The sequence below is a fragment of the Xyrauchen texanus genome, chromosome 4 (assembly GCF_025860055.1).
Source record: "Xyrauchen texanus isolate HMW12.3.18 chromosome 4, RBS_HiC_50CHRs, whole genome shotgun sequence".
Classification (NCBI taxonomy): Eukaryota; Metazoa; Chordata; class Actinopteri; order Cypriniformes; family Catostomidae; genus Xyrauchen; species Xyrauchen texanus.
In genome coordinates, this window is record NC_068279.1 from 25429923 (window position 1) to 25454649 (window position 24727).

Sequence of the window (24727 nt, forward strand, 5' to 3'; positions counted from 1 at the left end):
GGTCAATAAGGACATTTCTGCATTCTCAATGTGATGTTTTGTATCGTATTTGGCCTGTGTTGGATAACAAAACGTTTGCTTGGATCCTACCAACATTTCTGCTCTCATATAAACAATGTACAATAGAACAGGAGAACTTAGTCTTAATAATGGTCTGCATGTCACCAGGATGCTTCCTGCAGTTATAAATGGGTCATTCAGTACACAAGGGAAAATAAATGTACCAAACAATTTTGCCCTGATGTATTTTTTTCTGTGATCTGGACAGAAAATCAACAAGGTGTGCATTAATTCGACTTCATTAAAACAGGGTTTTACATAAATGTGAGCACCACACTGGTTTACAGACACTAAATGAGTTTTACAAATGAAAAGTCCAATCGAATCCATGTGAACATTGTTGCAGGCAGAGCAGTAACTATTTATATCCTATTCAAGCTTTGTAAACCACATAAAACTCCCATATATGTAGCAACTACTTGTTTCCATTTTAAATCTTTTTGCTGGGTGATATAAGCAATTACACAACTAATCATTAGCGAATGCTTTTTTACAGCTCTTTTCTCCGGTGTGAATAATTCCTGTTTTTTCTTGGTGTTATGGGATATTTTTTGCCTTTTCATATTCTGGAAAGATAAAATTCTAGCTTCTTAAATGATGTTTGTTACTTAAACCTTTGTAACTTTATAGTCTTTTTTTTACAGCAGTTGTGTGTATGTATGAGTGGGTGTGTGTCAGTGTGTGCATGCTTGCTTTTTTGCAGAATGTTTAGTACTGCTATGTAGTGTTGTATTTACAGTTGTTAACTGACCATTTATTTCAAACAGTTTGCAAACTGATTTCTAATCTAACTGAAGATTGCTTATCGGACACTTTCATGCTCTGATTCGTGTTGTGTAGAGCTTGTGTAAATCAGGTTTGTTTAAGTTTTACTTCTTCCAGTTAAATAAATAAAATAAATATTGAAAAAAAAAAACCTTTGTAGCCTTTGTAACTTTTATGTGACACCCTGTATCGTGTGGGCCTAAACAATATGGTACAAAAAGTTTCAACTGGGCTTGAGAAAAGTTTCTGTAGAAAACATTGGGCCAGTCTAACTTAAGCATTGTTTTTCTACACCATGAATTTGTGCTCTGTTGGGTTTTGATGCACAGCTGTTTTAATTTAAGTTGATTCCAGTCGTCTTTTTTTCTGCCGATCATTTATTAATTAGAATCCCGAGGCTAGTTCAATCTATAGATTTTTTTTATACTGTGTTTGTAAACTGTGCACTTACACCGAAAAAGACAAACAAACACAGCTGCATTTTCTTGCAGCACATTCAAACGAAAACACACAGTTTCCTGTTTTGAAGAGTTAGGCATCAACAACTTGACAAACAGTTGAAGAAACAATAAAATATTTTTTAAAAAAATTAATTGACAAAACAAAATACACAAACTGGAAATGAGCTGAAGCTTTATGGCAATGATATTACATAGAAATGTTCCCCGATCTGCTTCAAATGTGAAATTGGGTTACTGCCAAACCTGCACAAAGCTCTCTAAAAATGTCATCCTTATCTGAAATTCTGCTAAACATTTCAATATTCGTTTTCTTTTTATTTCTGACTGTGTGAACATGAGACTTATCAAGTCTTAAGCTTTCACATTTTTAGTCACAAAAGAAAAATCTGGTTAAGGCTCACAGTATTTTGAGATCAAACACACGTTTCGATTGAAGATTGGGACAGGTCCATTTAATAATAAAAAGGGAAAGTAAGGAAAGTTCTCTTTATTATTAAGGTAAACTGATCATCTTAAAAAGCAGGAGACAGGGAGAGACAAGCAAACTTTGCCCTGTGAAAATTTCCTCAGTCCCTTTTGGTTTGCTGTAGGAAAACCACAGGTGTGGCCCACCAGATGAAAGGAGAGACACTGCAATTACCGTAACTACTTTGCTTGTCAAAAACATCGAGAACCAGCACCCAGGTCCATTCATCTCCTTCCAGTTACTAATTACTGAGATAATAACATAATTAATAGAACTATATTCTGCTTCTGCGTAAATGCTGATTAGTGTCGATTCTCCGTTTTATATAATAAATTCAGGGTGTATTCCACCTTCAGTCTCTCTTAAAGCCAAGTCTGTAGTTATGACGTATGTGCAGGAGTGAGACAGTAAGCTGTTAGTCTCGATCAGTGACTTACTGTATGTAGGTCAGAGAAAAGGGGAGATATTGAGAGACACAATGAGGGAGGGAAAGGGGGAGTTATCCCTATTGTTCACATGAAGGTCAAAGTGTTTGAGAAAAAAAAAAGATTAAAGTCTTTTCGTTTTGTTCTTTGATCCGAGTAAGAATCAAAGAATTTGTTTTACCACAAAATGATCAAGTGATTAAAATTGTGACAGGGAAGTGCATCATGCACACACAAAACAGTACCCTTTTTGATTCGTTCACAAAAACAAAACTTGGGTTTAGGGGTGGTGCCATGGCTCTCTGTCAGTAACATTTATAATGTATCTCCCAAAACCAGATCCAGACTCAGGCCTGAGCAACACAGTCTCTTGACCTCTGTTGTGTGTGGTCCACAAGTCAGTCGTAGTGGTGATTTCTTATTTAGTGTTCTGCAAAGAAAACCAAGCAACAGAAATGTACTTTCAGTACACACATGCACCTGATTATATATGACATTAGATCTCTTTACTAATAAATAAATACTAATAAAAAACAATCCTACCAGTTCTGCTTACACTATTACTACTACTGCTCATAATAATAATGATAATAAAGAGGAATGGCTGTACCTCATCTTTAGAAGCTGCATGTGAGGTGTTAGAAGAAGAAATCTGACAGAAGCTGTAGGACATACAACAATAAGTTGCTACTATTAATTATTTAGCACCTGAAATGTCTCTAGCACTCATGCAAGGATCAATACATTTTATGTACATTAAAGGAATAGTTCACCCAAACATGAAAATTCTGTCATTATTTACCCTCATGACTTCCTTCCTTAGAACACAAAATCAGAGGAACAACTTGGCTATACTTTGTTCATAATTCTAACAGAAAAAGAATGTAAAAATGCTTCAGCAAAAATGTTTTAATAATAATAAGTTAATTGGTATGGGGATTTCAAAACAAATGTTTTGGCCAAAAGCCTTCCTCAGTGTCATAATAAGTAACAAATACATTGTAAAATACAGTAAAAATATATGTTTGTAGAAGTAAAAAGTATATTTGACCTTATTGTTCATGGTGAATCATTTTTATGGTGCTTCTTTGGTAATTCCTTTTTGGCAAAAGATTCTTAAAATATTTCTGCTTTTGTGTTCCACTGAAAGAAACAATTACAACAGCACACTAGTTTAAGACAACATGAGAGTATATAATAAGTAAATAATGACAGAATTCTTGTGCAAACTATTCCTTTAAATATGACTTGGACACCTGTGCAGCGTTCTCTGCACACAGACTGGAGAAATAATTGGGGCGTGGTGCTTTATTACTGACTTCCTTTTTTGTTAACTTTGATGCTTTGCATTGGTTGAACCTTTTATCTTAGTATCCTCTGAGAGTTCCCTTCAGGGATTTGTTCTAGCATTGTGAAAGTCCTTGAACTTTCCACACAAGTGTGTGTGTGTGTGTGTGTGTGTGTGTTGGCTTGGAGAGCAGCTTGAGCCGTTGATGAGAATCCTCCTAAATTCAAACAGGCAGACAAACTTGCCAAACTACTGTCTCATAAGGAATAGTTCAGAATTTGGTAAAAGATCAGCCCATATCTATTTGAGATTGCACACACTCACATATAAACTCAATACATCTCTGTGTGAAAAGTGATCTCTGACCAGCAGCTCACTACGGACAGCAAAGCAAATGTATCTGTATTTGAAATCCTGGCACTTAACATGGTGCTTTTAGCTTGAGGTTTTTGCCTTATAGTCGAATTGCATTGACAAACTCAATACTTTAAGTGATAGTTCACCCAAAAATGAAAATGATGTTATAGTTTACTCACCCTCATTTTTGTTCCAAACCTGGAAGGGACCTGCCTAACATCTTCATTTGTGTTCTATGGAATGGATGATGACAGAAGTTTCATTTTTTGGTGAACTATCCCTTTAAGCACAGGGTCCAATTAAGGCAACTGTGTGTGTGTGTGTGTGTGTGTGTGTGTGTGTGTGTGTGTGTGTGTGTGTGTGTGTGTGTGTGTGTGTGTGTGTGTGTGTGTGTGTGTGTGTGCGTGCGCACATGCATTTTATGAGTGTGTGCGTGTAACCTTTCTCCAGATGTGGATTGGATTACCTGCTCTAAAGGACCCATCTATTTCAAGGGTTTAAACTAAAACACCATGCAGGACTAAACAACTGTTCAGATGTATATCTAGTTTGGTTTTTATTTGGTCTGTAACACAAGGACTTTCCGCTTGTGGTCCTTTATTAAACTCAACTTTATTTAAAAGGGCCACATCAAAAGTGCATTAAGTTTTACAGGAGTTGTTTTAAGTGAGGTCAGGCAGCTGCTGGAAACAATGAAAGGTTCACACACACACACACTCACTCGCTCACTCATTCATTCACTCATGAGACAGCAATTGGCCATGCATACACACATACGTACCTCCCCATCTGTCTAGAAGCATTTTCAAAAAATTGGGTTTTGGAGGCGACACTGTGGAAAGAAAGACAGAGACAAAAAAATACATACTTCAATATAATACTGATTATGAACAGCAATAATCTATTAAACCTAATTCAGGGTTTGAATACTTTAGAATTTTTTTATCTAATAGTTTTTAATTCTAATATATTGTCAATTTATTTGAGATTTCGCTGGTTTTAATATGTCTGTTAGTTTTAGCTTCTACTGTGTTTTCTAATTTCAGTTATCTTTTTTGCATTTCAGTATCTTTAGTTTTTATTTAAAATTGTAATTTTATGCGCTTCCAAAGTTAATGCGTTAACTGATATCTTTTAAATATGCTTCACAAATTTGCATGCTCATTTAATCCTTGAATAAGTTGAAGGTAAACACAGCAGTCCAAGACTTGAGGGACTACTTAATTAGACTACTGGACTTAATAAATTAACAAAGAAATCAATGGTTAAATGAGACAGAAGTTGGGTTCGGGTCCCTGGGCAGCTGCCCCTGTCGCCCCCTGCCTAAATCCGCTACTGCTACAATTCATTTGTGGTCATTTTTATTCTAGTTTAAAAAAAAAAAATCCAATTATGTTTTTATATTTCAGTTAATATTTTAAGTAACAATTATTAAGTTAAGTTGAAATGTTTTCATTTATTTTTACTATAAAATACACTGTTCTGAATAGGACTGTTTTGATCATATTTGTTTTTTACCTTTTCTTCATATTGTTTTTAACATGCTGTGCAGAAAATTGCTGTGGTATCTTCTGAAGTTGAATTTACAATCTTAAATCCCAAATGTGGAAATGTTGCTCTTTTCAGATCTGAGTCACTCTTTGCAGTTATATCTCTTGTACATGTACTGACATCTGCATTGAATCTTTGTGCATTTGTGCATGCATGTGTGAGTGTCTGTAAACATAGCAACTGGTTTTCCTCTTAGGGTGAAAAATATGAACGCTAAGAGGAGGTCTGTCTGACAGCTTCCCCCTGCCTGAACTAGATGTTCACACTGAACTTATTTTTGCATCAGTTTGTGTTGTTTTATAATAATTTTTGTAAATGTAAATATGAGCTAGATGAACATCTATGACTACTGTGCCATGTCACACTGTTTATTTCTGCAACTTGCGCGGGAGCCCTACATTTTTAATCACCTGCATTCTGTTCCATCTACTTTTTTTTGGTGTGAAAGGACCATATACTTGTGAGGACCTTCTTTAATATTGTTCTTAATTATGCCTTTTATAATTACTCTGCCTAACACTCACAAACACATTTTTTTTATTCATTCATTGAATATTTGCTTTGAGTTGGCTTTTAAAGGTTTTACAAATCTTTTGTGACATTTTTGAGGTATACGCACAAACATCTAATTTTCGGGGAAGAAAAACCTTGAGACTGGACTAAAGCAATAAAAGATGAGTGTGTGTGTGTGTGTGAGTGAGAGAGAGAGTTTTCAAGAGATATTTGATCGAAGGAGGTCTGAGATAGGACACATGGGACTATGTGGCACCACAGCCAACATGCCTGTATGTTTTCTCAGAACCCGAGTTGGTCTAAGATTACCGCTTCCTGCTCCTGCTCACAGAATGGTAATTATAATGTCTGACATGCAGAAACATATGCTAGATTCTAGCATTATACAGACAAAGTCTGGTGTTTATAGTATATTTATAGTGCCTTTCAAAATTATTTAGACCCTTAACTCATTCTCTCAGTGAATTGCAAATCCAATGCTGATATTTACCTCTGTTATATTTACTGAAACTCCACAAAGTATTTTGAAGTTTCTGTCATTATATGGCCAAAAGTATGTGGACAACTCAATTCTAATTGCCAGGTTTTGCTATTTAATCAACACTCATTACTAACAAGTGTATAAATTCAACCTTACAGTCATGCAGTTTCCTTAGGGGCTGTTGAGACAGAACACTCGAATTAAAAAAAGCTAGGCACAAAGCAATAAATACAGATATTTTGTGTGGCTTGTGACATGTTTTTAAAAGTTAAAGTTATTTTTATTTGACAAAGCATCTTAAAAAAATGACACTCATGTGCAAGACACTAAAAAAAACAGTGAGATGTGCATGGATCAATGTTCAAATGTGTCCATCTAGCACATGTTTATATACTGTTTACAAGTTCACTAATGTTCTTGTGTCTCCAAGAAGAAGAGTGGAAGCTGTTAGAGAGGAACAACTCCCTATTAAAAGGCCAAAAAAATAGTTCGCCCAAAAAATGAAAATTCTCTCATCATTTACTCACCCTCATGCCATCCAAGATGTGTATGACTTTCTTTCTTCAGCAAAACACAAACCAATATTTTTTTAAGTATATTTCAGCTCTGTAGGTCCATACAATTTAAGTGACTGGGTGCAAATGTTTTTAAGCTCCATAATCCACATAAGGGCAACAAATAATTACTCCAGACAACTCTTTAAACTTTAAATCCATGTCTTCAGAAGCATTATGATAGGTGTGGGTGAGAAACAGATCAATATTTAAAAAAAAAAAGTCTATAAATGTTCCTCCCTGCTCTTTTACTTTCACTTTTACAGTCTCCTTCTGTTATTTGTGATTCAAATTATTCATGCATATCACCCCCCACTGGGAAAATTATTTATGATTAAAAAAAAAAATACTTAAAAATGATCTGTTTCTCATCCACACCTATCATATCATGTCTGAACACATGGATTCCACCACTGGAGTCATACGTATTACTTTTATGCTCCCTTTATGTGGAAATTTTGGCACCTATTCACTTACATTGTGAGGACCTACAGATCTGAGATATTCTTTTAAAAATCTTAATTTGTGTTCTGCAGAAGAAAGAGTCATACACATCTGGGATGCCAGGAGGGTGAGTAAATCATGAGAGAATTTTTGGGTGAACTACTACTTTAATGCCAATTGTGTTGAATTTAAATGCTCAACATGCTCATAAGTACTGACATAATGGGGTGCTTCTCAAACGAAAGGCTGCAGACTGGTAAGGCTGTGTCCTTTCTAGACCAGTCCTTCTGAGGCTGTAGGCTAGTCTCCTCATCAGTAATCAGCACTATGAATGAGATGGTCTAATGGGTCCACATGGTTACATCATAATGGTTTCGGCCTTCATGGTCACGGTGGTAAAATTTCAAAAATAAATTATTTGTGAACCACTACAACTACTTTGAAATGGAGAAGCCACCAGGAGGGTGCACATCCATTTGATATGTTTTCTGCTATTTTCTTTAAAAAATCAGAATTTTGCAAAGGATTGTAGGTGATTGAAGCTTGTGAGGGATGCATCTGATGCATCCTCAAAAATAAGCTGAACAAAGGCTGCAAAATGAGGCGCCTTCCAAGTGTCCTCACAATTGAGACAGTGCTTGATGACATGGCAGCTGAGATATCCAACCTAACTAGGCTGTAGCCTTCCTACTGAGACGCACCAATGATTTTGTGGTAAATATAAAAGAAAAGATTAAGTACTTTCTACACTGAATAAGTTAAAGCGTGAACTTGAAAATACTGAGCCAGTTCTACATTTGCACTCAATTCAAACATTTTATAAATGAATTTATTTAAGCAAATATTAATTATGACTGTTTGTTATCTTTATAGTGTCACCATGTCTCAATCCTAAAGTAGAAAGCCTTGTCATGTTTATTTTCTAGTTTGACAGCTTTCAAAATTTCACAGGTAAATAAGAAAATAGATTTTTACAAAACTTTTTGAAGCTGGTGATCCCAGCATGCACCCAGCTTGAACAATTAATGAGCTTGCATGGTTTCACATGGTCTCACAAGTTGATTTACCCGGTTTTGTTGTTGATTTTGTTGATATGTTTGGTAACTTCTTGTTTTGTTTAGTCAGAAGTTCATTTTCTACTCAAAATTACCCGTTCAGGATCAATAAATATCTGAAAATATAAAATATTAAAAAATATCTGTAGATTGTAAACATCATTTTGTTTTGTGCACCAAGTGTTCAGGTCTACGTGAGTAGCTCTGGATCTTGTATCTATTGACATTAAAGCAAGATGATGTTGTCTAATAGACTTGCATGCATTAAGCTTCCCTGTGGAAGACTTCCATCTGTCATGTGGTACATGATTAAGCACATTAAAAAAGCATTTTAATGCTAGTTCACTTTTAAAAGCATAGTTTAATTCAGTGCTACATTGCTTGAGTAAAATATGCAAACAAAGAGTAAAATTTGCTTGAAACAGAGTATTGCAAAGTAAATTCACTTGAGAATTTTTAATTAAAGCCACCAAGAATTTTGTGTAGCCTTTACGTTAAAATATGGTCTGTTAAATTTACTAGCAATTTCTGCATGCATGTTGTATCCTGTTTTTTGTTTTGTTTTGTTCTTTAAGTAAACCCCACTCTAATTCCTTTTCAGTGTGGGTGTAGTGTTTGGGTGTCCTAATTCTTTTGGCCATTTTGTGTATTGTTCATTGTTAACAGAAATAAAATTGTAACGTGTTGTTTGCATACAAATTCAATCCCTTTCTAGCGTAAGTTTCACATTTACAGAGATGGAAAACAGTTAATGAGGATCCAACTGCCGTGGAATTGACATCTACCAGTGAATCCTTAAAATAACTGTAGGACATTTTGGATAAAAAGCCTACAATTAAGGCATCATTATTCTAGCTGTGAATCTTAAGGACAGCTGTGAAAAGGACAACTTAAGAGCATGAGTCTGAGTTAAAGTTAAACAAAGGCATACATTTATGAAAAAGATGGTTGGCTGGTGGAACCATCAAGCCACAGATAAATTAGCTAGATAAGGTCATCCTTCAAAAAAAAAAAAAAAAAACATGGTTCGAATTACGTGGGAGCCAGTGGGAGCTGAGCTCCCATAGAGAGAGGATGAGCTCCCATGAAAGCAGTAAAATCATACACCTGTGGGGGTCTCTAAAAATCATCAGCACCATTATTTTAAATTACAAATAAAGCATTTTTTCCTTCAATATATTCCTTCAATGTTTATGTTAACCCTTTTGCACGTATGATCGATCAACACCGGTGTGATTAGAACGGTCAGTGCATCACGTGATCAACTGCTAAATTCAAACGCGCTTTCGCGCTTTGGCTGGCGCTGAGCCAGAGACAGACGCGCTCAGTGCTGCTGTCATGTATCAGTATCACAACCATAGACAGATCAACTGTTCTGTGTTTTCAACCACATAATGTTTATTTTAGGTTTCAGACATTTAAATACACATAAGTACTAGCAAAAAAATATTTTGAGTTTGTAAAATACACTGATGTCTAGGGAAGCGGCAATAATAATCCTTTCCATTAACGTTACGTTACAATAAGACACGTTTTCATATCAGATACACATTGTGTAAGTAGCTTTACATTTTACTCTATTCTTCTCCCAGTTCACCGGCCACTTACTTTCATGTATTTCGTGAGAAGTTGAGGAATTGACGTGTTGTAAAATAACATGGCGCCGCCCATCGCACATACAGCTCAACTAACTTAACGCTATCGTTATAAAGGCGTTTAAACAACAAAACACATCCACTTGCACATATTTGACAATCGGAATATCAGTGTTTCATGTTATAGCTAATACATTTGTGAATATTTTGTATAAAAAAGGAAAAATGACATAAAAGCAGATCATCATTCATTCAGCGCTGTGTTGTGGTTGCGCTGTGTAACGTGACAAGCAATGATGCGTCACCATGGAAACATTAAAGTGACAGGTTCTAAATAACAGTCACCTAGAATAACTCACGCTGGGGGATCAGTTAGAATATTTTAGAAATAGTGTAAAGTTCAGAACCAGCAACCATGCCACCAAAAATAAAAAGACTGCTACCAACATCAGGTACAACTTTGGCAAAATTCGGGTTTATTTCAAAAAAACAAAAAACATCATCAGAGGACAGTCTACTCGTTTCTCTACTCCTGTATTACTAAACATTGAAATCAAAAGAATCAAGTGCAGTGTTAAGCAATTATTTATCACACACACCACGCCTGCTTATAGGCTACTTTTTTTTTTTTAAGAGACCCCCACAAAGATGAAATCATAATTCGAACCCTGAAAAAAACAGTATGAAAGGGGAACTTGTGAGAGAGCCACATAGAGGCAAACAATCACTTCAAAAGGACTACAGAGTTCAGGTGTTGAAAACAGAGTAAACTTTCAAGTGCTCTGCATAACATTGGCCTGTTTGGGAGGGTGGTACCAAGGAGCCATTCCTCAATAGGAACCATGTGAAAGCATGTCTGGCGATTGTCAAAAAGCATCATAGTGATTCAGCAGCAATTTGGGAAAAGATCAGATCTTGTTTAGATGTGACAAAGATAGGGCTTACCAAAAGAAATATGACTGGTGCAAATCTGGCTACAATTCAGAAATACCACATCACTGTTGAAGCATAGTGGTGCTACCATCATGCTGTGGGGCTCCCTTTTCACCTCAGGCCATCTTCATTAAATAAAAGGAAGATTGGATGGAAATGGATGCAACTCTACATATTTTCATCATCGACTAGTCAAACAATATATAGTTTAAACAAGAACTGTTTCAGGGAACATAAAAGATATCTCTTGTCATAAGGGAAAACTCTGAACTCCTAGTTGAGTAGACAGCCTTAAGGAAGAACTGTATAATTAGTCTGATTTAGCGTTATATCCACCACGCTATGATCAAATTATCACAAAGGGAGTGTTCTTATGTTCAAAAACAGCTGGACGGAGCACAACAAAATGGAACAGAGCTTAGGTGTCTCGAGATGTGTTTTTAAAAGTTGAACTGTGCTTAATTTGATGAAGTGTCTTAAAAATGCAATACTCATGGCATGAGAATTGTCTCAGTGTCGCATCCCCTTCAAAGTGCAGCGGTGCAAATAATTAATGGTAATACAAATACAGTATTAGAAAAATAAATATAGATAAACTAGTCAACCTCACAAATTGAGACTCTGAAGTGAACCCGTTAGTCTTAAAAACAAAACAAAAACAAAGCTTGAGAGAAAGTTCATCCAGGTCAATGATTACAGATTAAAAGAAAAATTTACATCATAGAGGCACAAGAACAAAAAAGTAAAATGAGCCAGTCAAAGCCTGATCGCAATCTAACTGAGAGTCTGTGGCACTATTTGAAAATCGCAGTGGACAGGTGTCAACCAAGTAACTGGAAGAATCTGGAACAAACTTTCCTGTATGAATGAGCCAAAATCCCACTTGAACCAAGTGCAAAGCTGGAATATTCTTACCCCTAAAGACTTCACACTGTCATTGCTGAAAGCTATAAAATGTGATTTTACAAAATGGTAAAATATGGCCATGGAAAACTGATTACCAGCTGATCAGAAGCTGGTCACCAGCATATCTCGTCTTTTGCCAGCTGGTCCCCAACATGAGCTGTATGTGTACTGGTTTTCCCAACAAGCTTTTTAAAAAAAATTTAGGCAGGCTCACACTGTTTGATTTTGGCCAAGATTTTGCCATCTGAGACAAATTTCGAGGAACATAAGATATTTCTCTTGTTGTAAGTGAAAAATGTCAGTCTTGGATTGGATGGTTTAGTGACATGTTCAATGAAGGCAGATTAATTGGCTTTGCGGTGAATCTTAGCCTCTGACAGAGTTCAGGCAGTCAGGCATCGAAGTCGTACATTTATTCATTTAGTAGTCATGCAGTGTGTCTGTTCCTACAGTGGCCAGATGAGATAAAACACCCCGTCGATGCTGTCAATCGGTGCAATTGGGACCATAGTCTTGCCAACGATGTGTATCTGACATAATGTAATTCAGTGTGCCATGGCTTTTACCCAAGATCTCACTGGGAGGACATGCAGTCTGACAAGCAACAATAGTAAAGGACCATAAAAACCGTACAATGTGCACCTGGCTTTAGTGCAGTGGTGGTGATGTAGTGGTCTAAGCACATAACTGGTAATCTGGTAATCAGAAGGTTGCTGGTTCAAGCCCCACAGCCACCACCATTGTGTCCTTGAGCAAGGCACTTAACTCCAGGTTGCTCCGGGGGGATTGTCCCTGTAATAAGGGCTCTGTAAGTCGCTTTGGATAAAAGCGTCTGCCAAAGGCATAAATGTAAATGTTAACCATTATCATCTGAAAGATCATGTTGGTCTTGATGTGAACTGCATGAACCAGCAAGACCAGCACACCAAACCAGCATAAACGGGTTTCATGTTTTTTTTTTTTTTTAATACTCTCTAACACAAAGTCACATTCCAAAAATGTATATCAAGTACAAGTGCTTTTAATTACAAACCACAGAACAAAATGAATACAAGATTTGTAATTCAGTACAACAAGGGCATTAGAATGAAAGTCTGAATAAATACTGTCTCATCACCATAAATTGAGGTTTGAAGTGATGAATGTATACTACTTACTATGATGCTGGTGTGTCTTCAGTTTTAGCAGGGCAGCGGGATGGCGGGTCTGGTGGTCTAGTGGGTGGCCGGCAGATAGAACTCTTGTCTGAGAAAGATCGTCCTTTCAGCCCCTGACCCTCTCCTGTTACACACACACACACACACACACACACACACACACACACACACACACACATACACACACACCTGTTACAAAAAGTTTAACTGACTAATTCATTACATAAGGACCACTGTGTGTGTGTGTGTGTGGATCAGATGGGAATGCTGACTTTGTTGTTGTACGGTAGATGTAACTAGCATGGGAGCATATATTTTATTCTCTCCACAGAGTATTAGATTCGGCTGGGGCCAACTAACGCTATTATTCGTGCCGGGAAGGTGCTCTTTTACTTTGGCAGAGACCACTTCCTGCCCGAAGGGGAGGTTAACATGTGGCAAGCACGCCATGTGGGCTCACCAGCCGCACATGGAAGAGGCGCGGTGAGCGTGGTCAGGAGGGCCATCTTCAAGGAGAGGGCTTTCAGCTCGACTGACTCTAAGGGCTCAAACAGGGCTCTCCGAAGACCTAGGAGGACCATAGAGAGAGCCAATGAGGGGAAGAGGTGTGACCTAGGAGGATTCAGTCTCTGGGTGCCTCTTAGGAACCTGATGATCAGGTCGTGCTTCCCTAGGGACTTACTATCCACTGTGTTGTGGTGTGTCGCTATGGCGGACACATACACCTTCGAGGTGGATGTCGAGCCATCCCTACAGCCTCTTCTGCAGGAAGGAAAGCACTGACCTGACTGCACATCTCTGGGGGTCTTCGCCTCGGGAAGAACACCAACTCGTGAACAAATGCCACTTCAGGGCATAAAGCTCCCTCGTAGCCCTGGCCTGAGTGATTGTGTCTACCGCCGCCCATGGTAGGCCGCTTAGGTCTTCGTCGTGCCATCCAAGGGCCAGACATGGAGGTTCCAGAGGTCTGGGCGTGGGTGCCAAATGGTGCCCCTTCACTGAGAAAGAAGGTCCTTCCTTAGGGGAATTCACCAGGGGGGGGCTGTCACGAGGAGCGTGAGGTCCAAGAACCAAGTCCGGGTGGGCCAGTACGCACCACGAGGATGACCTGCTCCTCGTCCTCCCTGACCTTGCACGAGGTCTGTGCAAGTAGGCTCACTGGGGAGAACTTGCGCAGCCCCCAGGCCCAGCTTTGTGCCAGCGCATCTGTGCCGAGGGGGGGCCCTGTCAGGGAATACCAGAGCAGGCAGTGGGAGGATTCTCGGGAAGCAAACAGGTCTATCTGAGCTTTGCCTATCTGACTCCATATCAGCTGGACCACATGGAGGTGGAGTCTCCACTCTCCCCTGAGCGTCACCTGCCACGACAGCGCGTCCACTGTGGCATTGAGGTTGCCCAGGATGTGAGTGGCCCGCAGCGACCTCAGTCTATGCTGATTCCAGAGGAGGAGACGGAGGGGAGTTGTGACATGCGTCCGCAGGGTGAGCAGTACTTCCAACAACTCAAGGCAGTTGATATGCCAACAGTCGTGGTCCCGTACAGGAACTGGTGGCTACCTGCCCATTGCACACGGCACCCCAGCCTAGCTTGGAGGCGTTTGTCGTAATGGTGACGCACCTGAACCAAGATGTGGAAGTATGCGTCCTTCAGGTCTAAATTAACAAACTCAAAACCTCTTTTCTGCATCATACTCATTAGCTTAACACAACACAGTCTGCATCAGACGGGTAAGCTCTCTCTGCCTCTTACCGCTGGCATTGTCCTTTTTATACTGCTCTCCCCAAGCTTACTGCAATTGGAAACAGGTGTTAATCATTATCTGGTTTAGGTGTATGCATCTTAACCGCTTTCTCTCTCTCCGTATGAACGCTCGACCACGCCCCTGCCGCCACAGAATAATTCATCCCAAAATTTAAATTCTCTCATCATTAACTCACCCTTATGCCATTACAGGTGTGTACGACTTTCTTTAATCTGCTAAACACAAATGAAGATATTTAGAAGTATTTCTCAGCCCTTTTGGTCCATACAATGCAAGCGAATGGGTGCCAAACATTTGAAGCTCCAAAAATCACATCCATAAAAAACATCCATAAAGGTAATCCATAATACTCCAGTGGTTAATGCTGCCTTCACGTGCTATTGGAATTATCATAAATACAGGTTTTCACACTTGGAAGTTGCACATGAATGTCCCCTCAAGTCATAATTACGAATTTATTAGATAATTTTGATACCGAGTTTCCGGGATGGGAGGAGTCCTAAACTTTCAACATGGCGGAGGAGAGTAGTTTCTGTAGTGAATGACGTTTTGTTCATTTTTCTATATACAGCAAATTGTTAGCTCTTTCCATTCCCCTTCTGTCACTCACTCGACATTGTGTCGATTGTATTGACACAAGGGGTCTCTTCTGAGAGCCTCGCATACCTCTGAACTTGAACTTGAGAGAAGGCCAATGTCAAGTTGGCAGAAAGAATTTTAATGCCCCGCCCCCGGACATAAAGGGAGCGGGCGAGCAAATGCCAGACATATTTTTTCTTCGGAGCCGAACGGTTGTGTGATCAGCGAGCTGTGTGTCACGACTGCTTCACTCACCTCTGCAAGAGAGCTTTCTGTTGGATCTGACGGCACATTCCAGTGGATTTCTCCTCTCTGCACGCTGTGCAGACTCTGCCCCTGGCTCATAAAAGACTCTGCCAACTCTCTCATAAAAGAGTTGATAGAAAAAAAGAGTTTCTTTTTCCTCTAAAAGATTTTGTTTTCTGGTAAATAGCAACACACAAGCGTGCATTGAACGTCCTTTTCAGGATGCGTCTTTGTAAAGATGCCCTTCCGCCGCTGTGTAGTTCCTGGATGTGGCCGGTATCTCTCCAGATCCGACGGTCAGAGCGGTCCACAGGTACACGGAGGTCCCTCAGGTGGACAGGGTGGTTGTGATCCACCTGTATCCCGAGAACGCCACCACCTGGCGGGACCGTCAGGTACTCCCCTCCAAGGCCTGTAAGACAACGTCGTCACTGACAGAGAAAGCCTACAGCGCCAATGGACAGGCCGCCTCCGCCTTGCATGCCATGGCTCTCCTGCAGGTACACCAAGCCAGGGCACTCACCAGGTTTCTCAACGCCCCTGTCTCCCAGTTCGCTCTCTTCGGCGACACTGTCGACGACTTATCCCAGCAGTTTTCGGCCGTGAAGAAACAGACAGAGGAGATCTCACACATCATGCCGCGCTGTCGCAGTGCAGGCCGCCCCCCGTCTGCTTGCAGTGGGTGTCCCCCTGCGAAGAAAAAAACGCCAGCTCCACCTCAACCTAGGCCCAGTTCTCAGCCCCAGCGTCGAGCACCCTGCAGGCAGCATACGGCCCCCGTCTCCAGGACCTCTTGTAGGGCCAGTAAAGCCCCTAAACAGCCAGACGTTTGCTCCGGAGATGGTAGCAAGACCACTCCATCCTCCGGTGGAGGGCCGGGAGGAGAATCCTCAGTTCTCCCTTTTTCTTTCGCCGCACCCCTTTTGGGCTGTGGTACCCAAATTTTCAATAAAAGAGCGATGTCCTCACTTCCTGGGTCATCAGACCAGCACGTGCCGGTGTCACGGCACCCCTGCACCAAAACCTTGCAGTCCCGGCTCTCCGGACGCGGCCATCTCGCCTCCGGACCCACGACTGCCCAGCTCCGGCTGGCCAGCGCTGACGAGTCTCGAAGAAGTCCCTACAGGACTCCCTCTTCTGTCTACAACCCACCCCCTGAAGGGTGCACGGAGCAAGGTAAGTGCTTTGAGCTTTTTCTTAGCACCCAAGCCTCAGGAGATGCATGGCTAGAGCTTCCCAGCCTGTCGCGTTGGCTGGCCAGGACCATCCGACTCGGCTATGCGATTCAATTCGCCAAGCTCCCACCTCAGCGGTTTTCGCTCCGCTCCTGGGGCATATGCCATCCTCAGCCGCGGTCGCGCTGCTCGGGTTGATGCATATGAGACTGCTCCAGCACTGGCTTCAGACTCGATTCCCGAGATGGGCATGGCGCTGCGGCACATACCGTGTGTTTATCACCCCTTCCTGCCGTCAGACTTTAAACCATTGGACAGATCTCCATTTTCTGGACAGTTGTCCAGACGTGTCGTGGTCACCACAGACGCCTCTCAGTTGACGCCTTGAGTTGTTGGCTGTACTCCTTGCCCTGCGGAGGTTTCTCCCGCTGATTCAGAGCAAGCACGTCTTAATCCGCTCAGACAGCACCACCACGGTAGCGTACATAAATTGCCAAGGCGGTGTATGCTCCCGTCTCATGTCACAACTCGCCCGCCATCTCCTCCTTTGGAATCAGCCGCGACTCAGGTCGCTGCTCGCCACTCATATCCCTGGCGACCGCAAAACGACAGTGGACGCGCTGTTGCGACAGGTCTCACTCAGCGGAGAGTGGAGGCTCCACCCCCAGGTGGTCCTGCTGATTTGGGGCCGCTTTGGCAGGGCACAGATAGACCTCTTTGATTCCCAAGACAACTCCCACTTGTTCAGTTCAGTCAGTGCTTTCATTCCTGCAGGTAAGGCTGGAGGGGAGGCTGTCCCCCTCCACCTAGAAGGTGTATGTCACTGCTATCGCAGCCCACCCTGACGCAGTAGACGACAAGTCCCTAGGTAAGCACGACTTGATTATCAGGTTCCTTAGAGGCGCCCGGAGGTTAAATCCTTCACGGCCAAGCCTGTTCCCCTCCTGGGATCTCTCAGTGGTCCTCTCAGGCCTTCAGAGACCACCTTCAAGCTCAAAGGCCTCTCCTGGAAGACCGCCCTCCTGATCATGCTCGTTTCCATCAAGAGGGTTGGAGACCTGAAAGCGTTCTCTGGCAGCGACACTTGCCTGGAGTTCGGTCCGGCTGATGCTCACGTCATCCTAAGACCACGACCGGGCTACGTGCCCAAGGTTCCTATGACCCCCTTCAGGGACCAGGTCGTGAACGTGCAAGCAGTGCCCCGGGAGGAGGCAGACCCAGCCTCTTTATTGCTGTGTCTGGTACGTGCTTTGCGTATCTATGTGGACCGCACGCAGGGCTTTAGATGCTCTGAGCAGCTCTTTGTCTCAGTTGGTTGTTGACGCTATTTCTCTAGCCTATCACACCCAGGCCATGACCCCCCCCGCGCGGGTTCGAGCACACTCTACGAGAGGTGTGGTATCCACGTAGGCACCTCCTTAGCAGACATTTGCGGAGCAGCGGGCTGGGCAACACCCAACACCTTTGCTAAGTTCTACAACCTCAGGGTTGAGTCGGTCTCGTCCCATGTTTTGACAGGTCCGAGCTGGTAGAACTCGGTAATACGGAACAACCGACCGGCTGTTACAATTGCCTTGCACCCTTCACCAAGCTGTTCCAGTGCGCCTTCTTTTCCAGGTGAGCCAGCAAGCTATCGCTCCCTTGATGCTCTTCCTCCCTAGCCCTCTGGCCGCAGATTCAGCAGAGGAATTCGCCGCCAGACCCACCACGAGTCGAGTGCTCCGTGTTGGGCTTGGGCTCCACAGGCATAGTTCCCGCTTCAGGCAACTCCCTGTTACGTATTTTCCGTGGTACGGTCCCCCCACTGGCAGGACCCGAAGTCTCCCTGGGGTAGTCCTCGCTGCCCCCAGTTCGCCGTGTCTGTAGCAACTACTCCGTTGCAGGCAGGATCTACCACCGTACCATGTCCATGGGTGGCCTGACAACCCCGGTGTGTATTAGTCACAAGTTACCTCCCCTCAGTTTGGGCAGGTCGTGGTCTTCACAGGGCCTTTTCCCCCTGAAAGAATAGGAACAAGAAAGGACGCATTCCCCGACGCATCTATAGCGTTAGGATAGCCCCATGCAAGTCATGTTGCCTGTTTCCGTATGGGTACAGGGAACCTAAGAGCGGTATATGACACTTTTTATTGGGGGCGTTGGGGAGGGTTATGTGCACCCGACCTAGCTGCTTCTAGCACGCAACAGGCTGTGTCACGGCTCAGTGCATAGCGTTTTGCCGTGTGGCGTGTCACTACAATCGACACAACGTCGAGTGAGTGACAGAAGGGGAATGTCATGGTTACTGTTGTAACCTCCGTTCCCCGATGGAAGGAACGAGACGTCGTGTTGATTGGCCTTTTCTCAAGTTCAAGTTCAGAGGTACGTGAGGCTCTCAGAAGAGACCCCTTGTGTCACTACAATTGACACCATGTCTCGTTCCTTCCATCGGGAAACGGTGCTTACAACAAGTAACCATGACGTTTTTGGTTATATGCATTTATGTATATCAGCAACCATTCTATGCATGTTGTACATTTTAACACTGTGAAAATAGCTTGTATTTCACCAAAAATACATTACTGTTATCAAGCTAACAGAGTGATTTATATTATGGTGTCAAAATAAAAAGTTTCTTAAGAAATATGTATGAATGAACATGGCATCGTCTATGTTTCCTGTTCTTTCCGACAACAAAGCATGTGAACACAAAGTAGTTCTAATACTAATAAGATTTACATATTTAAAAAGTGTGAGTTTAATATTGCATCCAATATATTAAAACATTTATTATGGGCAATGAACAGCAAAACAGTTAAGACCCATTTCTTCACATCACACTGGGCAATGGAAAGTTTGATCTTGTGTGTTGCTTGTTTACCGGTAATCCCTTTGGGCTGCGGTGTCCTTCCCTGGAAAGACTGAGCTCGGTTCACTGAAGCTCCTAATTCCCCATTGGTTGTCACCATGGCATTCGACCTCTGATTATCCTGTATCCTAATTTCTAGCTTGGCATCATCATCACAATCCAAGGGGCGGAGAGCTTTGGGAAGATCTGGCCTCCGAGATGTTGGCGAGGAGAGAGGGACTGATGGAGGACAGAAGGAAGGAGGTGCCAGTTTCGTTCTTTGGTGTGGAACCGGACTGGTGAGGCTGGTATTACCCTCGGGTTCCCCTCCGTTGTGGGTGGTACCATTTTGCTCTAGCCCTGTAAAGCAAAGAGTCAATGAATGCTGGCAGCTGAGATAAAACAGAACTAAAATAGTAACATCTTTTGTAACTCAGGCAGGTCAGAAACACATTTGTTACTGTTTAACTCTGCATATTCCCCTTGAGAGAAGATTTTATCAAGGGTGCTATTAAAATTTTAAATTTCCTGTTCCTGTAGTTTTGGCTTGTAAAGGACCTTGACAGGTCTGATTAATGAATAAAGAGAACAGCTCGTCAGGCACTCTGTCCTCTTGTATTTCCACAATACAAGCCCTGCAATGCATAATGGGAGCTTTATATCAAAAGCAAAGTGTCTGTGGAAGAGATTGACTGTTTAAACCAAACAAAGTGATTGTTATCAGCTAAGTCAAAGGCCACCTTCACCAGGATTTGAATTCTTTTAAAAGCATGTGGTTTATAATTTGTGAACTCTTTATAAACACGTGACATTTTCGATACTTGGAATAATCTTTTTTGTGTGTGTCTATTAAAGTAAAAATTGTCTCTTTAGCTCATATCTATGATTAGAGATAAACTAAGGGTATCATTTCAGTTCAGTAACAGCCTACCCTATGGCCTCATTATGCAGAGAAAGGTCTCTCTTGCTATCTGCTTTGTGTACTGAGGAAAAATGTCTGAGGAAAAAACACACACACACATATATATATATATATATATATTTACTTGAGAAGATGACAAATATATTACGTCTTGTTTTCAGAAAAGACTAACAAAGACTAACAAAATGTAGTGTGGTTTTGGCAAGAAAACGTATTTGCCAACAAGGTAAAAGTAATAAACTTATATTAGAGGAAAAACAACCTTCTTTTTACCCTACTGGCATTAGTATAATCCTAACAAAATTTAGATTAGTCTCATAACAAGGCCTATTGTCATATACTAGTAAAAGTATTGTTTATGGATGTTTTATGGTTATTTTAACTGGACAACAAGACAAAAATACAGATTAGTTTATATATATATTTAAACAAACTTGAGCTTAAAAGGATATGCATGAAATACAAACTGATTTACACTAGGGTTTGAATCTGATTTATAGTGTGAACGGTTGAAATCGATAGGAAACACAAAGGGGTTTCTGTGGTCATGTGAGAACCAAGGACATAATTGTAGACAGCTGTGTATGTGTGTGTGTGTATGTGGGAAAGAGCATTGAGCCACCTGTTGATTTTGAGTGGATCTTGGATTGTAACTGATGTGTAAACTTAGCCCCATGTGGGTGTGAATGCGAACCCCTGCCAAAATGTTAATGTGTGTTCATGTCCAGTTTAGTTAGCTCACACACAGCTGGGTGATTTGACTGATGCAGTGTGTAAGATTTAGAGTACTACTACAACTAATAACCAACACAAACACACACACACACACACACACACACACACACACACACACACACACACACACACACACACACATCTTTTATCAGGCAGTGATCAGTTATGATAAATAACAGATACATTTAAGATAAATTTGATTGAAAAAAGCAACAGATGGAAATTTTATTTCAATGATTTGAACAAGCAAACAGAGGATCTAGCATGCTTTAATGAGCCAAATCTCATTAATATACAAATGAACCAGAGAGTCATATTAATGAATTAATGCATGGATTCAGTTTTGATTAAGAGGGAAATGAAAAGCTCAGATGTTAATAATGAAAATAGCTTATTAGTGGAAAGAAGTCCAAAAGCCAATTCAAAGCAGATTGAGAGAGACTCATAAACACATGCAGGCATTAGCTCTCAAACACACTGGGAAGCACACATAGGACAAACACAATGGCATAACAACACTGGCAATACACATAAAGAATACAAGTATGCAAGCATGCGCGCGCACGCACACGCACACACAGTCCCATAGGCACTTATGCGCACACACACTTGGTGCAGAGGGGCAGGTAGTCGTTTAGTTTCCTTGCTCTAGTGAGTGCACTATTAGCTTGGCTGTTGTTAAACACTACATAACACGACTTACAACGAGGGGAGGACACATGTCAGAGAACAAACATTTATGATGGCAGACATACATACGCATACACACCCTGATTTAATCCCAGGATACACAATGTGCATAAAAGGGCTCCTAAACTGGCATGATTTAGGAAAGTGTGTGTGTGAATGTGACAGGGAGATCGGGGAGGTTTGGTTGCATTTTCCTCATTTAAAGAAAAGCTCTTAAAGAGAAACAGATCCAGTCCACAGTCTCTTCCAGAACATATGAAACCTGATCAACTGTAATGTTTGTGTGCTTACTAAGATGTTAGTTGTTTGGTTGTGTATTGTATTTTAGCCCTTAGCGCAAGAATAGTTTTGCAAAAAGATAGGTAAAAGCAAACAGAGAACATGGAAAGGACTAATAGAAGAAAGATAGAAAAAACTAAAATTTAAAACATATTTTGTTATATATGGTAAACATAATACAGTATGTTTTAAATCAGCTGTCAGGGGACTTTTTTAAGCTCTGTAGATCTCTATAAAATTAGGGCTCAGAATTTATTAAAACGTTTCAGCTTTTATTGGCATCAATGCTGAAGTTAGCAAGTATATGACAAATATAAATTGCACTGATCACTGGCATGGCAAAAAATAATGCAATAAATAATGATGAGATGATGATGATGATGACGATAACGATGATGCAGATGGCTATTTACTCTCACAAGATGGAGGCTGAAGGGCAGGGTAAAGACGGGGTGGGCGTTTTGAGATTGTAATTGGCTGCCGTTTCCGTGGCGCCACCCTTGGAGGCGGGATAGGAGGCAGTGTGGTTTCTTCTGGAGGACCCTTGAAGATCTGACAACATAAAAAATATTCAGAGAGAGATTTCAGTAATTAATATCTTAAATATCGGTCATCATTTTCTCATTGCCGTAAATAATAACTTAAATATAAGTCTGATATTTATAATTTACTAATTTCAGTGAATAATAATTTTTCCTATATAATAAATATATATGAACTCTTTCATGATCAGTTAAAGAGGGGCAACTCTGACCTTGTTATAACCCTCAATGAGGATCTCCATGATGATATTCTGAAACTTTATATCCAACATGGCTGCCACCGTCTCCTCTTCTGCTCTCATGAGAGTGGGGCCAAATATTACACCCATATTTGACACAGTCATCCGATTTTCACTGCTTTGGCTGCATACACTAAAAACAAAATAAAAGTGCAGTGGGTTAAGCTCATGGCTGTTAACCGAAAGGTTGTTGATTTGGTCCCTGAAAGAGGTGAGTCGTGAGCTCATAGCATAATGACCTTGAGCAAAACATGTAACCCCAGGCCGCTCAAGGGGGATTGTCTTAAGTGAACTGTAAGTAAAAGTCAACTGATAATAGATTTTGCTGATTCGAATGCCAACTACCCTGCTGAAAAAGAAAACAGCATAGCTTGTCACAAGCATGTTGTGTTCTGAATGATGGTCCACAGCATGGAATGCTTGTGTGCTGGTGTTTTAACAAAACTATCTTAACCAGCAAGATTTCCTTCCTTGGTTAGCCAGTGCTACCAGATAAACCATACTGGTTGATTAGCTTCCCCTGCTAAGTTTTGCTGTTGAAAAAATAGCTATGCTGCTCTAAACCAGCCCCAACCAGCATAAACCATCCTAATTGGTGGTTTAGCTGGTCTTTCTACTAGTGTAACATATGAAAAAACTTGATTCCCTTAGCTTCTCTATGCCGATCAGCAATAACTGAAGTGTCAGGTGTCCGGCTCTGTTCTGGGTGTAGTCACAACAAACACCCAAAAGGAATCAGTCATTGTTTTTTGTGTCACATCTAGAGGTCATTTTTGTACATATTGATAGTTCCAAAAGCTGTTATCAGCACAAAGTAATTAGCAAAAACAATAGTTCGGTCAACATCTACAGTAATTGTAAGTTGCTTTGGACAAAAATGTCTGCTAAATGGCTACTACAGTAAATCATGTGCTGATCCATTCTCGTTTGAAACTGAAACATTATCAGCTTAAATCACTTCAAGCTATTTTAAATTGTTCCTAACTTTAATTAGCCTTTAAGGCTGAAGTATACTATGGTTATCCGTGACGTGTAGTTCCGTGAATTCCATCATCAGCACAGTTCACGCAGACTGAGTATCACAAAGTCACAGGGTGATTATGTTGAATGTTCAGTATGGGCTTGCGGTCAAAAGAGTATCCTTTGAAAGGCAAGGACATGCAGAAAAATGAAGCATAAACCAGCCTTTTATATACCATACATACTTCCAAGTTTGTGACTTTGAGCTAGTGTCTGAACATGCTGGGTGAGTATGATAGCATACGCACACAAAATGACACATGGGGCTATAGATTTATTGTCAAGTATGTTAGAATACAAAGCTTTCACACACACACAACCTGTCACAGTAACCAAAACACAGCTCAAATATATAATTATAAAGGTACACTCAAGCGGGTTGGGTACTGGTTAGAAAACCACAGTCTGAGTGTGTGTGTGTGTGCATTAGTCCACATTGTGCATGCATGCGTGTTACCTGACTAGGTGTTTAATTAGCAGTTCCAACATCTCTCTATTCCGCTCTGGAAGTTTGTAAACAAGAGAGTGAACCGCCCCTAATCGATAATCCAGATTCTCAGACTCTGAAAGATTCTCACACACACACACACACACACACACACACACACACACACACACACACACACACACACACACACACACACACACACACACACACACACACAATTCACATAATGAATCATCATCAACATAAATGCTG

The 24727-nt window shown here is 41.1% G+C and overlaps 1 protein-coding gene across 3 annotated transcripts in view; it reads right to left on the bottom strand.

Moving 5' to 3' along the window:
• Nucleotides 1–2: 2 nt before the first annotated feature.
• LOC127640510 (oligophrenin-1-like) overlaps nt 3–24727 on the bottom strand; it is a 46357-nt gene continuing 21632 nt past the window's right edge. Inside the window, exons 17-24 of one of the 3 annotated variants that reach the window (XM_052123125.1) lie at nt 24485–24590; nt 22981–23140; nt 22646–22778; nt 19634–19960; nt 13012–13135; nt 4604–4654; nt 2788–2839; nt 3–2607 (exon numbers count right to left, since the gene is read on the bottom strand). In XM_052123125.1, the coding sequence (XP_051979085.1) occupies nt 2596–2607; nt 2788–2839; nt 4604–4654; nt 13012–13135; nt 19634–19960; nt 22646–22778; nt 22981–23140; nt 24485–24590 (965 nt within the window). In that variant the 3' untranslated portion in view covers nt 3–2595. Of the gene's footprint in view, nt 2608–2787; nt 2840–4603; nt 4655–13011; nt 13136–19633; nt 19961–20531; nt 20598–22639; nt 22779–22980; nt 23141–24484; nt 24591–24727 lie in introns of those variants that run through there. The other 2 variants (XM_052123118.1, XM_052123134.1) reach the window with 2 other exon arrangements.